Here is a 13033-nt window from a genome sequence, read left to right on the forward strand (position 1 = left end):
AAAGCATCAAAAAAGAATTTTAAAGTTTGATGTGTTGCCACGGCAACAGTATCAAAGATATCAAGAATCCATTCACAGGTCTACATCTGGCGTATGTTTACATTATACAGCTGAAGTTTGAAGCAAATTGGGTTAAAATAAGAGGGTGATTTCGAAGCATTTTGAAAGTGACACACTTCCTGCTGCCAGTTGGTGGCGCTATAACTTTGACTCACAATAGTCACATCCATGTGATCGGACTCTTACAGCGAACACACTGCTGAAGTTTCATCAAGATCAGTTAATGTATGCAGAAGTTATAACACACTTCCTGTTTCACGTTTCTCGCCATAATTTCGTTTCCTCGCCACGGCCAAACCGTTCGAGATATCAAAAATCCCCTCGCAATTTTTCATCCTCAATGTCTTGACTTCATGCTGACCGAGTTTCGTGGCATTTCTTTGAATTCTCTAGGAGAAGTACTTTAAATTCCATTGCATGCGTTTTACAAAAGACCCTAAATAGCCGACTTCCTGTTGGGCTGGGGTAAAAAGTAAGAGCATGAAGTATATATGAACCGATGAGATCTATATGTGTACCGAGTTTCATATTCTTACATACAAGCGTGTTTGATTTATGGACCAAGTTTTCGGACCCCGTTCCAGGGGGCGCTGTCGAGCCCCCCTGCCACGCCCGGGTACCATCTTCACCCCGACCCTGATGGCCGCGGGTTCTGACCCGCGTGCAAAGTTTCAAGAGTTTTCGTGCACGTTAAGAGCCCCAAAAGTGCCCGAATAGTCGTAAGAAAAATAAAAGAGGAGAAAAAAAAAAAAAAAAAAAAAAATAATCCTAAGGAAAACAATAGGGCCTTCGCCTTTTCAAGGCTTGGGCCCTAATAATAATAATAATAAATAATCCTAAGGAAAACAATAGGGCCTTCGCCCTTTGGGCTTGGGCCCTAATAAATAATCCTAAGGAAAACAATAGGGCCTTCGCCCTTTGGGCTTGGGCCCTAATAATAAAATATAGCTGCGAGCAGCGATTACGGGCCCAAGCCGGTGGCACCGCAACCCCGGTGCCTTTAGTTACCTAAAGGCACCGGGGTGGCGGTACCACCGGCTTTGGCCCTTCATCGCTGCTCGCAGCTATATTTATATATATATATATATATATATATATATATATATATATATATATATATATAAAGCCGGTGGCACCGCCACCCTGGTGCCTTTAGGGTTATTGTGCACGACGTGCAAAAACGTAACCCTGCTTTGACTGTCGAAAAGAAGTGTGCTGTAGAGCTTGTATCAGTGTGGGCTCTGCAAAAGTGTGCATTGAGGGCACATGTCAACCACAAAGTATGCGAGAGCAACCTTCTGAAAGGTCAGGTCTACATCCAGGTCTACATCTGCCGTGTGTTTACATCATAGTAGTGAAGTTTGAAGCAATCAGCTGATTTCAAAGCTTTTTGAAAGTGACAGACTTCCTGCTGCCAGTTGGTGGCGCTATAACCGGGGTGGCGGTGCCGCCGGCTTTGGCCCTTTCATCGCTGCTCGCAGCTATATTTATATATATACACACACACACACACACACATATATATATATATATATATATATACATATATATATATTGTTTTTTTAAGAGACAAGACAGAATATTACTTGCCTGATCTGATTAGAAAAATAGTGTTTGTGTGTGTGTGTGTGTGTGTGTGTGTGTGTGTGTGTGTGTGTGTGTGTGTGTGTGTGTGTGTGTGTGTGTGTGTGTGTGTGTGTGTGTGGCGTAATTGAACAATGTAGACATAAAAACATACTCCGTCCTTTTGTTCATACAGGACATTATTCAAACTGCAAAGTGTTTACTTATATTTGTGTACACTCGCAATAAAACACAACATTGTGCTTTTGTCAAACTATAAACTCTTGTCAAACTGTAAACTACAACTGTCACCCAACCAAAATCTCTTACACACACACACACACACAGTTTAAAAGCAAAAAATATCAAACAATCCTATTTAAAAACAGTCTGTGGGAGCCATCTTTTGGACATTCATCATATCGCATTGGTTTTCATTTCTTGTCATCAAAAAGAGCCCTAATCTGTTTATTTTTTCAGTTACACATTCTACATTGATTAAAAAAGAAAAATCAAATGTGTTTTTATTTTATACAGAAATAAATAATCTATCATCCAGATGAGAATAAAGTTAGTGTTAGTTCAAATTTTAAGGAAAACAAATATATGATCTGAAATATAGCACATTCATTTAAAATTCATTCAGGTTCAATTACCAAACATACAATCTTAATGTAATTTAAAGCAAACAATACGTTTAAAATATATGGGTTGTATGACTATTTTTTAATATAAAAAGATATATATCCAAAAAGACAAGGCCTAAAGTTTAACAAGGGTTAAACTCTTATCACTGTAACAGACACAATCACACACACAATCACACACACACACACACACACACAAGTCAAATCACTTACATTTTACATGCAATATTGACTTTTTTTCTGTTTCAGCAGCGAAAATAGTTAAACAAAGATCACAGCAGAACCATCGCGCATCTCACAGCAACGCGTTCTCATTACTGAATGATTCAGCATTTTGAACGAATCGGTTGACTCAAAGATTCAATGACCAATCAATCCATAAACATCTATCTCATTCATGAATGACTCAGTCGTTCAAACGAATGAATCAATGACTCGCTCATTAAGACGGTCGCCTGGCGACACCTAATGACGGTTTAGTGTTATGTTTAAAAGTATCATTCTTTCCAACGATTGTTAATTAACTCATATTTGAAACATAAGCTATATTTATATATATACATACATATACACACACATACACAAAAATAAAATAAAAACACATTTGAAACGTGTTTTCTTACTAAATTGTGAGCTGAACGAAAGTTGCAGCAAATATCAGCAACAGGAGTCAAATTTCATTAATCACGAGAGTGAAGAGCTGACTGAAAAGATGATGACGGAATAGGCTATTTTATGTAAAAACGCCTATTTAAGCGAATCTGTCATTGTACTCTTTTATTGTTGTGTTTTCCGTGAAAAATAATAGACTATTGAACTCAGAATTCAAGCAATCGGCCCCCGAAATTGCACTAATTTTAGTGACACTAAAAAGTATGCGGCTGCACTGGCATTCATAATGGTGCGCGTCCATGGCGACGAGCGAGCAGAACAGAGCGAACGTTTAGTTAATTTCTACTTCCATAGGAATTCATTCGAGCGCCACCATTTCAATGTCCGTGCGGACGTCCATATTATACTTTCGCTTTCAAGTTAGTGTTTTTAAACCCCCCAGCGGGAGGTTTACACAATTTGTTTACACAATCACACGTTGATTAACCGGTGGGAAAATATTCCCATAGTAACATCCCTAATATATAAATATATATAAATTCAATAGGCCTACCTGATTTTGAACACAAGAGGGCAGTATAGCACTATATATGATTTGGATTATTATTATTTTTGACTAAACAACCATTCTGGCTGTTTTTAAACTTAAAAATAATTCTTAAATTGAAAAAAAGGAATAAAATGGGTTTAGTTCTAATATTTGTATAATTTTATATAAAAATAAATGGTGTATAATTACATTTTAGAAAGATATGAGACATGCCCTGATTCTTTTTTTGACATTATTGTCCTCGATCAGAGCCCTAATCTGTTTATTTTTTCAGTTACACATTCTACATTGATTAAAAAAGAAAAATCAAATGTGTTTTTATTTTATACAGAAATAAATAATCTATCATTCAGATGAGAATAAAGTTAGTGTTAGTTCAAATTTTAAGGAAAACAAATATATGATCTGAAATATAGCACATTCATTTATAATTCATTCAGGTTCAATTACCAAACATACAAATCTCAATGTAATTTAAAGCAAACAATACATTTAAAATACATGGGTTGTATGCTATTTTTTTTTATATAAAAAGATATATATCCAAAAAGACAAGGCCTAAACTTTAACAAGGGTTAAACAATCACTGTAACAGACACAATCACACACACACACACACACACACACACACACACACACACACACACACACACGTCAAATCACTTACATTTTAGATGCAATATTGACTTTTTTTTCTGTTTCAGCAGCGAAAATAGTTAAACAAAGATCACAGCAGAACCATCGAGCATCTCACAGCAACGCGTTCTCATTACTGAATCATTCAGCATTTTGAACGAATCGGTTGACTCAAAGATTCAACGACCAATCCATAATCTGTCTCATTCATGAATGACTCAGCCGTTCGAACGAATCGTTTGAACGAATGAATCAATGACTCGCTCATTAAGACGGTCGCCTGGCGACACCTAATGACGGTTTAGTGATATTAAAAGTATCATTCTTTCCAACGATTGTTAATTAACTCATATTTGAAACATAAGCTATATATATATATATATATATATATACACACATATATATACACACACATATATATACACAAAAATAAAATAAAAACACATTTGAAGCGTGTTTGCTTACTAATTTGTGAGCGGAACGAAAGTTGCAGCAAATATCAGCAACAGGAGTCAAATTTCATTAATCACGAGAGTGAAGAGCTGACTGAAAAGATGATGACGGAATAGGCTATTTTATGTAAAAGCCCCTATTTCAGCGAATCTATCCTTGTACTCTTTTGTTGTTGTGTTTTCCGTGAAAAATAATAGACTATTGAACTCACAATTCAAGCAATCGGCCCCGTTATTGCACTAATTTTAAAGTGACACTAAAAAGTATGCGGCTGCACTGGCATTCATAATGGTGCGCGTCCATGGCGACGAGCGAGCAGAACAGAGCGAACGTTTTTTAGTTCATTCCTACTTCCATAGGAATTCCCTCGAGCGCTCTGCACGTGGCCATTATCAATGTCCCGTATTTAAAAGCTCTCGGTCCTCAGTCACATACCAAATATATGTATAATGTATATATAAATATAATTTTGGACACAAGAGGGCAGTATGGCCCTATGTATAATTTTGTGTTTAAACTAAAAGAGCCCCTCCCCCCCTCCCCACACAGACACAGACACAGACACACACGAATGGCAGGGTGCATTCTCTCTGTCAGAGGGAGAGGGAGAGAAAATTCTCAGAAACATCCACATTCAAACCAAAATATCTAACTTCCTCTTGGTCTGAGCTAATGACAGTTAATTAGAAAGTTGTCCGGCTTGATCTGAACCATATGCATACCTGTGTCTGTCGAGTTTCATGCAATTTCAAGCATGCTAAGAGTCTCAAAAGCATCAAACAAGAATATTAAAGTTTGATGTGTTGCCACGGCAACAGTATCTAAGATATCAATAATCCTTTCACAGGTCTACATCTGCCGTGTGTTTACATTATACACATAAAGTTTGAAGCAAATCGGGTAAAAATAAGAGGGTGATTTCAAAGCATTTAGGAAGTGACACACTTCCTGCTGCCAGTTGGTGGCGCTATAACTTTGACTCACAATAGTCACATCCATGTGATCGGGCTCTTACAACGAACACACTGTTGAAGTTTCATCAAGATCAGTTAATGTATGCAGTAGTTATGACACACTTCCTGTTTCACGTTTCTCGCCATAATTTTGTTTCCTCGCCACGGCCAAACCGTTCGAGATATCAAAAATCCCCTCGCAAACTTTCATCCTCAATGTCTTGACTTCATGCTGACCGAGTTTCGTGCCGTTTGTTTGAATTCTCTAGGAGGAGTATTTCACATTCCATTGCGTGTGTTTTACCAACAACCCTAAATAGCCGACTTCCTGTTGGGCTGGGGTAAAAAGTAAGAGTGTGAAGTATATATGAAACGAGGAGATCTACATGTGTACCGAGTTTCATATTATTACATGCAAGCGTGTTTGATTTATGGACCATGTTTTCGGACCCCGTTCCAGGGGGCGCTGTCGAGCCCCCCTGCCACGCCCGGGTACCATCTTCAACCCGGCCCTGATGGCCGCGGGTTCTGACCCGCGTGCAAAGTTTCAAGAGTTTTCGTGCACGTTAAGAGCCCCAAAAGTGCCCGAATAGTCGTAAGAAAAATAAAAGAGGAGAAAAAAATAAAATAAAAAAATAATCCTAAGGAAAACAATAGGGCCTTCGCCTTTTCAAGGCTTGGGCCCTAATAATCCTAAGGAAAACAATAGGGCCTTCGCCCTTTGGGCTTGGGCCCTAATTAAAAAATGTAATCAATTTCTGTGATGCAAAGCTGAATTGACTCGATGTTACCTGAGCACCAAATCAGCATATTAGAATGATTTATGAAAGGATCATGAAGTCTGCAGCAGTAATGACTGCTGGAAAGGAATAAATTATATTCAAATAAAACAGTTCTTTTAATTCTTAATTTGTTCTTCTGTTTTACGGTATTATTGATTAAATAAGTGCAGCCATGTTGAGCATAAGAGATTTCTTTAAAAAACATAAAGAATTGTTCTTTCCAAAGTTTTGACAAAATTTTATATAAAAAGTACGTTTCATTTAAGTTGGCTCTTCACCCAGTAATCGGTTTCTCCAGGTGTGCATGCTGATCAGAAATTGTTGGGACGAGGACCCAGACAGAAGACCAGACTTCAAAAAGATAGAAATCACTCTATGGAAGATTGTCAGGTCACTTTTAAATGCTTTTGTTCGACATTGAGAAATCTTAGATGACTGGTAGACAAAGAAGAAAGAAATCAAAATCAAATCAGACCATTAGCATGCATGATGACCATCTGAAAATCTAAATGAAAGGAGTCATGATTGTAATCTCTCTAATACATGATTTTCTGATTTGGTTATGAATAGTCTGGACAACCAGGAACATGAGAGCTACATGGAGAATCTGATCCGCCGGCTGCAGATGTATTCCCGTAACCTGGAGCGGCTGGTTGAGGAACGCACAGCTCTGTACAAGGCTGAGAGAGACAGAGCGGACTGCCTAAACTTCATGCTTCTGCCTGGGTCTGAACACAACAAACAGAAGAACACCGCAGAATCTTCTTGTGATCATTATTAGATATGCACATTGCTTATTGGCCAGTATTAGTAAATATTGAATGTACTAATTTACCTTGCTGTCATTTAATGCTCAATTAATGTTAATCTTTAAAGTCACCATGAAATCAAAATTGACAAAATTCTCTTCTCTTCTCTTCTCTTCTCTTCTCTTCTCTTCTCTTCTCTTCTCTTCTCTTCTCTTCTCTTCTCTTCTCTTCTCTTCTCTTCTCTTCTCTTCTCTTCTCTTCTCTGATGACTTTTACATTAGATTACAGCAATAGTAAACCAGAGTAATCCAATCAATTCCAATACATTTATTTTCTTCTTCTTTTCACTATTAAATGTAGCAAATCTTAAGCAAAACTTAGCAAATCTCAAATAAATCTCAATTTTTATACTGTAGATTATGATTTTATGATGCCTAAATGCATTTCTAGCATTTAAAAACTAGATTTTTTTTCTTTTTGTTTAAACAAAAGTGTACAGACTAAGTAATTAAATCATTAACCCTTGTCTTTTTTTCTTTTTTTTTGCAGACCAGTTGTGCGCTCTCTGAAGGAAACAGGAAAAGTGGAGCCTGAGCTCTTTGACGAAGTCACCATCTACTTCAGTGACATTGTGGGATTCACCACACTGTGCCACTTCAGCACACCTATGGAGGTGGTGGACATGCTCAATGACATCTACAAAAACTTCGACAGCATCCTTGACAATCATGATGTCTATAAGGTATTTCAATTCACTATAGTACCCAGTATCATAGAACTCTTTTACATTGCCTCAGTAATTCAAGGCGATGTGTCTGTGTGTCTATTTCAGGTAGAGACGATTGGTGATGCATACATGGTGGTGTCTGGTCTTCCTCGACGCAATGGGAACAGGCATGCAATGGATATCTGCTTCATGGCACTGGACATCTTGGCCTTCATGGGCACATTCCAGTTGCGCCATCTCCCTGGGATGCCCGTATGGATTCGCATCGGTGTGCATTCAGGTAACGGCCAGTCATTCATTGTACTCTTTTCAACAGTGCGGCCTTATAAACTGTTAGATTAAAGTTTTCAAGTATTGCAGAGGGCATTTCTTAATAGGGGCTTTTGCACCGGAGGAACCTTTTTATAGTTCCTAGAACTATTGGTGGAAGTATCAGAATTTTGGCGTGTACGCACCGCAGGAACTATGAACGATTTTAGTTCTAGGAACTCCTTTTGGAGGAACTAATTTAGCTCCTACTTCAGAGTAGGGTCTAAACCAGCGCTATAGGAACTACCAGTGACGTCAGTGTACGCTGATTGACCGAACGCGCGCGAAACACCAGCACCCGCCATTTAAAAAATAGCTGTGTAAACACACAGATTATAGCCTATTTTACTCCAGAAATGAACTCTATGAACATGAAAACAGTGATAGATGGGCCTCTTAACCTTTATGCTAAAGAGAAAATCCAACGCAACTTTGAGGGGACCAAGCCAAACACGATTATGTATTTCTGCTCAGCTAGCAACACTGGACATCAACCACACGGCATACTCTAATACATTTTCATATACTGTCTACTTTCTATGTAAAACACTTTAATTTTCTCATATTATACATTGCAACATCACCTCTTTTCTTACAGAGTCTGAAATGGTTCGATAAAGGAATCGGTCTCTCTAAAGCCCTCTTTTCCGCGAGCCTACTCTGCTCTGATTGGTCAGATGGCCCAGTCTGTTGTGATTGGTCTACCGCTTACAGCGTGTGTTGGAAATGAAATAAATACCCATTACCATATCTGAATTTCAGCTCTGAGGCTTCCTCAGCACTAGTATACACAGTGATAAGAACAGTAATGATGGTGTCAATTCATACTTTGCACGTGACGTCACGTCACAAGTACTGGCTGGCGGGCAAGAACTTCGTTCTCCAGCAACGAAACCCAGTAAACTAATCAAGGATCTTGTCAGGACGTCGCCAGTTTTACTATACAAAAGTTGGTGTTTTGAGGTTTGTGATATCTATGGTTTTCAATGAGAACCAGAGATGACCCAACAGTAGAGCTAGATTATTTACGGAGGAATTATTACTGCTCGATTATCTTAAAAAACCTCGTCTGCTTTACACAATTTAGCTACCTTGGAGTTAATCCTATTTCTAGTCCATAGTTATGCAGCTAGCTCGCTAACAGACTTGATAGCTACGAAAAGACCCATAAGACCTGGAACTACAGGACTCTACGTTGAAAATACCCGTTTGTTGCCCGCCAGGTATCCATGGTAGTCACGTGACTGCAAAGTATGAATTGAACCCGAGTACTCATCATTTGGAAGTGCATGCAAGGGACCAGTGCAGGAAGTAAGACTGGATTTACTGAGTTGTTTCAGGCCGTTCAGATTCGGTTCTATCTTTTGGCAGACAATAATTCCATTTATCATGTATTTTGACCTTTGAAACTTTGCAGACCTTTTACGTTCACGAACAGCAATATAACACACTGCATGAAAGGTCATATCCGAAAAAAATTATGTTTTATTAATAATGTTCGGGAAGAACTTGTTCAAATGATCTATCCAATCAGCACGAGAGGAGGCCTATATATATATATATATATATATATATATATATATATATATATATATATATATATATATGCAGCCGACTCACCTATGTTCCTCAACAGTTTTCAGCATCCCTCTGACTCCTCACTCTTGGCTGTTTCCTATATCACAACCAGGGATACGGGGGGAGTACTCTGGGTTCGGGCCAAAATACAGATTTCTGAGCCCTCTCCTCGGACAGCAACCCAAATACGCATACTCTTTTACTCGATCTGTGCCGAAGTGTGAACTCGAGAAATGCAAGGGTCAGAGAAAGGGTTTCGAAGTCATTGTTTTTTGGTGGAAAAAATAAGTAGATAAGTAGGAAAAATATTTTAAACAATACAAAAATATACAATATAACCCCTTAGCTTGTATTTTTTTATGTTGCATGCGCACAGGGCCCTGTGCTGCTGGTGTAGTGGGAATTAAGATGCCCAGATACTGCCTGTTTGGAGACACTGTGAACACGGCATCTCGTATGGAGTCCACAGGTCTACGTGAGTAGTGCTGCCTTTCAAAACCTACACTACCGTTCAACATTGATAATAATAGGAAATGTTTCTTGAGCACCAAATCAGCCTATTAGAGTGATTTCTGAAGGATCATGAGGCAATGGCTTCTGAACATTCAGCTTTGCCATCAAAGGAGTAACAAAGGAATATTTCACAATATTGCTGTTTTTACTGTACTTTCAGTCAAATAAATGCAGCCTTGGTGAGCATAAGAGACTTCTTTTAAAAACATTATAAACTTTTTACCAAAATTTTGAACGGTACTGTCAATCAGTTCACTAGATTTCCCCAACTAAAGCATTGTGAGTAATCCAACGGTTTAATCTATATTTTATTCTATATTCATCTCCTCACCCCAGCACTACGAATCCATGTGAGTCAGTCAACTATCAACATTCTCCAGCGCACAGACTGCAAGTTTGAGTATGAAAAGAGAGGAGAAACTTACTTAAAGGTAGTTTTTACACTAACATTCTTTTAATAATTGTCCTCATCAGTTATTTTTGTATAATATATATATATATATATATATACTATTATAGCATTTATTAGTATTTTTAATTAGATTTTATTTTAATTTAAGATTTAGATTTTTCATCTAATATATATATTTTTATTTCATCTTCATTTCGCTGAATGAAAATGATTTGTAAAAGTTTTAGTTACAATAACAGCACTGGTCTTCATATACCCTGCAGGGTAAAGGAAAAGAGACAACGTACTGGTTGACGGGAGTTACAGGGAAAAATTATAATCTGCCAACGCCTCCAACAGCGTGAGTTTCACATTTTATGATCCTTACTGTTCCTAATAACTAGTCTGTGAATTCATTACTTGTCTGTGATGTACTTTAAAAAAAGATTTCATTATTGTGAACTGTCCTCCTGGCAGGGAAAACTTCCAGAATCTGCAGCAGGACCTGTCTGAAATGATAAAGGCGTGCCTGGAGAAGCGGCCCTGCAGCTTGTGGAAGAGAAAGACCCTGTCAGCACGTCACAGGAAGCCCATAGTGGAAGTGGAGTGCACAGAACTGCCAGAGTATCTCCACCTGGCCACCGGTGACAGTCTAAGCACATACCTGTAACCCCAACCCTGAACATCACACTAACACACTGCCGCATCAGCAACTGGACCAAAAGCCTGATGCAATCACTGCAAAATGTAAATACTGTATATTATAAAAAAAAAAAAAAAGCATTTATACTTAGTGTTATAGCATTATCTAACATTAGTAGTTGTTAATAAGTGTTGTAGATCTCAGCTTAGGTTTTAGCATGAGAGTGCAACAATATTTTACAGGAAAGATATTTAATTTTCAGCTAAACAATAATATAATAATAAACTCTTCACACACATTTGAAAAAGAAACGAAAATTTATTTCAATTATTTTGATAACTATTTACACAATAATGCTGCTTGGACATCTACAGTAATTCATGATTGTTTTCTGTGCTAAAAGATATTCTCTTGGTTGAAGAGAGACTAATTAATCCAATTAATCCAATATTCTTTGGCATACATACACGACTAAGGGTCTGTGCCCAGTTTCAACAAAACCTGTCAAGTAAAGAAAACCATTAGTAATTATTACTTAACATCTTCTTAACTTGAGGAGTTTTTTTTCAACAGGCTGCGAATCAAAGCTAATTGATTATGCAATATGTAATAATTAAAGTACATCATTATACATATAAAGTACATAAAAAAACTAAATAAATAACAACAAAATTCAATTTTACCTTTCACACCATGAAAACAAAGCCACAACCCATATTTTATAAATAAATTATATGTAAGAGCTCAGTGGAAGTATGGTATACATGGTATGGCCTATAATGTAGATATGAATTTAAGAAATTGTCAAGGAAACATAACAAAGATGGGGAGAAAACAAAACAAAAAAGCAAAAAGACAACAACAAAAAAAGTAACATTTCTCTAGTATCAAAATCACAGGAAATTTTGATTTTGACACAGACCATGTTTTTGATACTAGAGAAATGTTACACAAATGTAACACAACAAAAACATAAAGAATAAAAAAGGGCATTGTGTGTGTACAGACTAAAATTCAACGTAAACCAAAACATTACCTGTGCCCTGACAAGTAATCTGACATTTATTAGAATAAAATAAACACAGATGGGTGGCACAGTATGATTATAAAAAATACAAGGCCATAAAAAAATGATGCAAATAACACATAAAAGATCAAACTTGAAAACTAAAACATACCTCTGAAATTCAAAGCAGTGAGAAGATTTGTTTAACACACCAGTACAAAGTTTAAAGAGATTATTATACTGTACTGAACTGACATGCTCATATGATATGTGTCGTATTAAAACTTCTGCTGCTTCTACATCAGTTGCATCTACACACGTTGATGGAATTTGATATCTCCTCTGTTTCATATAATTCACTATTCTCTTTCTAGACACAAGGACTGTCATTATGCTCACAGTTTTAGAACATAGCAGCAGCCAATGGGGACAGAATAAGAATTGACTGACCCAGTAACACACTGAGCTACAAAACTGTGTTTACAAATGCCTCTTTCCTCTGTATAAATGTAATAATAATAATAGGTCATGTCGCTATAACAAACTAATTGAATGTTTGTTTACAAGAAAAAAACACAATTTCAAGTCAGTTTTGACTGATAATGCTGTCATCAAACATGACAACGAAAAAATATTTCACCCATCTAAATATACAGTGGCCCCAAAAAGTATCTGAACACTTAAGTCACATTTAAAAACATTTTAAAAATGGTTTCACTGCATTAAATAGAGAACATGTGGCATCTCCAAACAAATGAAACCTGAAATTTAATTTTTTCCCCCAATTACTTATAATCAACTGGTCTCAACGCTACTTTTAGTGGATGTAATATGAATGTACACAAGTGTTCTATCAGAATG

At 37.1% G+C, this 13033-nt stretch overlaps 1 protein-coding gene across 2 annotated transcripts in view; it reads left to right on the forward strand.

Annotated features, from left to right (window-relative positions):
* Window positions 1–11230, forward strand: part of gucy2cb (guanylate cyclase 2Cb) — a 54791-nt gene extending 43561 nt beyond the window's left edge. For both annotated transcript variants that reach the window (XM_056255446.1, XM_056255447.1), the window contains 8 exons: window positions 6555–6646; window positions 6827–6982; window positions 7555–7747; window positions 7838–8012; window positions 9996–10094; window positions 10469–10563; window positions 10808–10884; window positions 11001–11230. In XM_056255446.1, the coding sequence (XP_056111421.1) occupies window positions 6555–6646; window positions 6827–6982; window positions 7555–7747; window positions 7838–8012; window positions 9996–10094; window positions 10469–10563; window positions 10808–10884; window positions 11001–11193 (1080 nt within the window). In that variant the 3' untranslated portion in view covers window positions 11194–11230. The remainder of the gene's footprint in view (window positions 1–6554; window positions 6647–6826; window positions 6983–7554; window positions 7748–7837; window positions 8013–9995; window positions 10095–10468; window positions 10564–10807; window positions 10885–11000) is intronic.
* The last annotated feature ends 1803 nt before the right edge of the window (window positions 11231–13033 follow it).

The sequence above is a fragment of the Rhinichthys klamathensis genome, unplaced genomic scaffold (assembly GCF_029890125.1).
Source record: "Rhinichthys klamathensis goyatoka isolate OS25496 unplaced genomic scaffold, OSU_Roscu_1.1 h1tg000121l_1, whole genome shotgun sequence".
Classification (NCBI taxonomy): domain Eukaryota; kingdom Metazoa; phylum Chordata; class Actinopteri; order Cypriniformes; family Leuciscidae; genus Rhinichthys; species Rhinichthys klamathensis.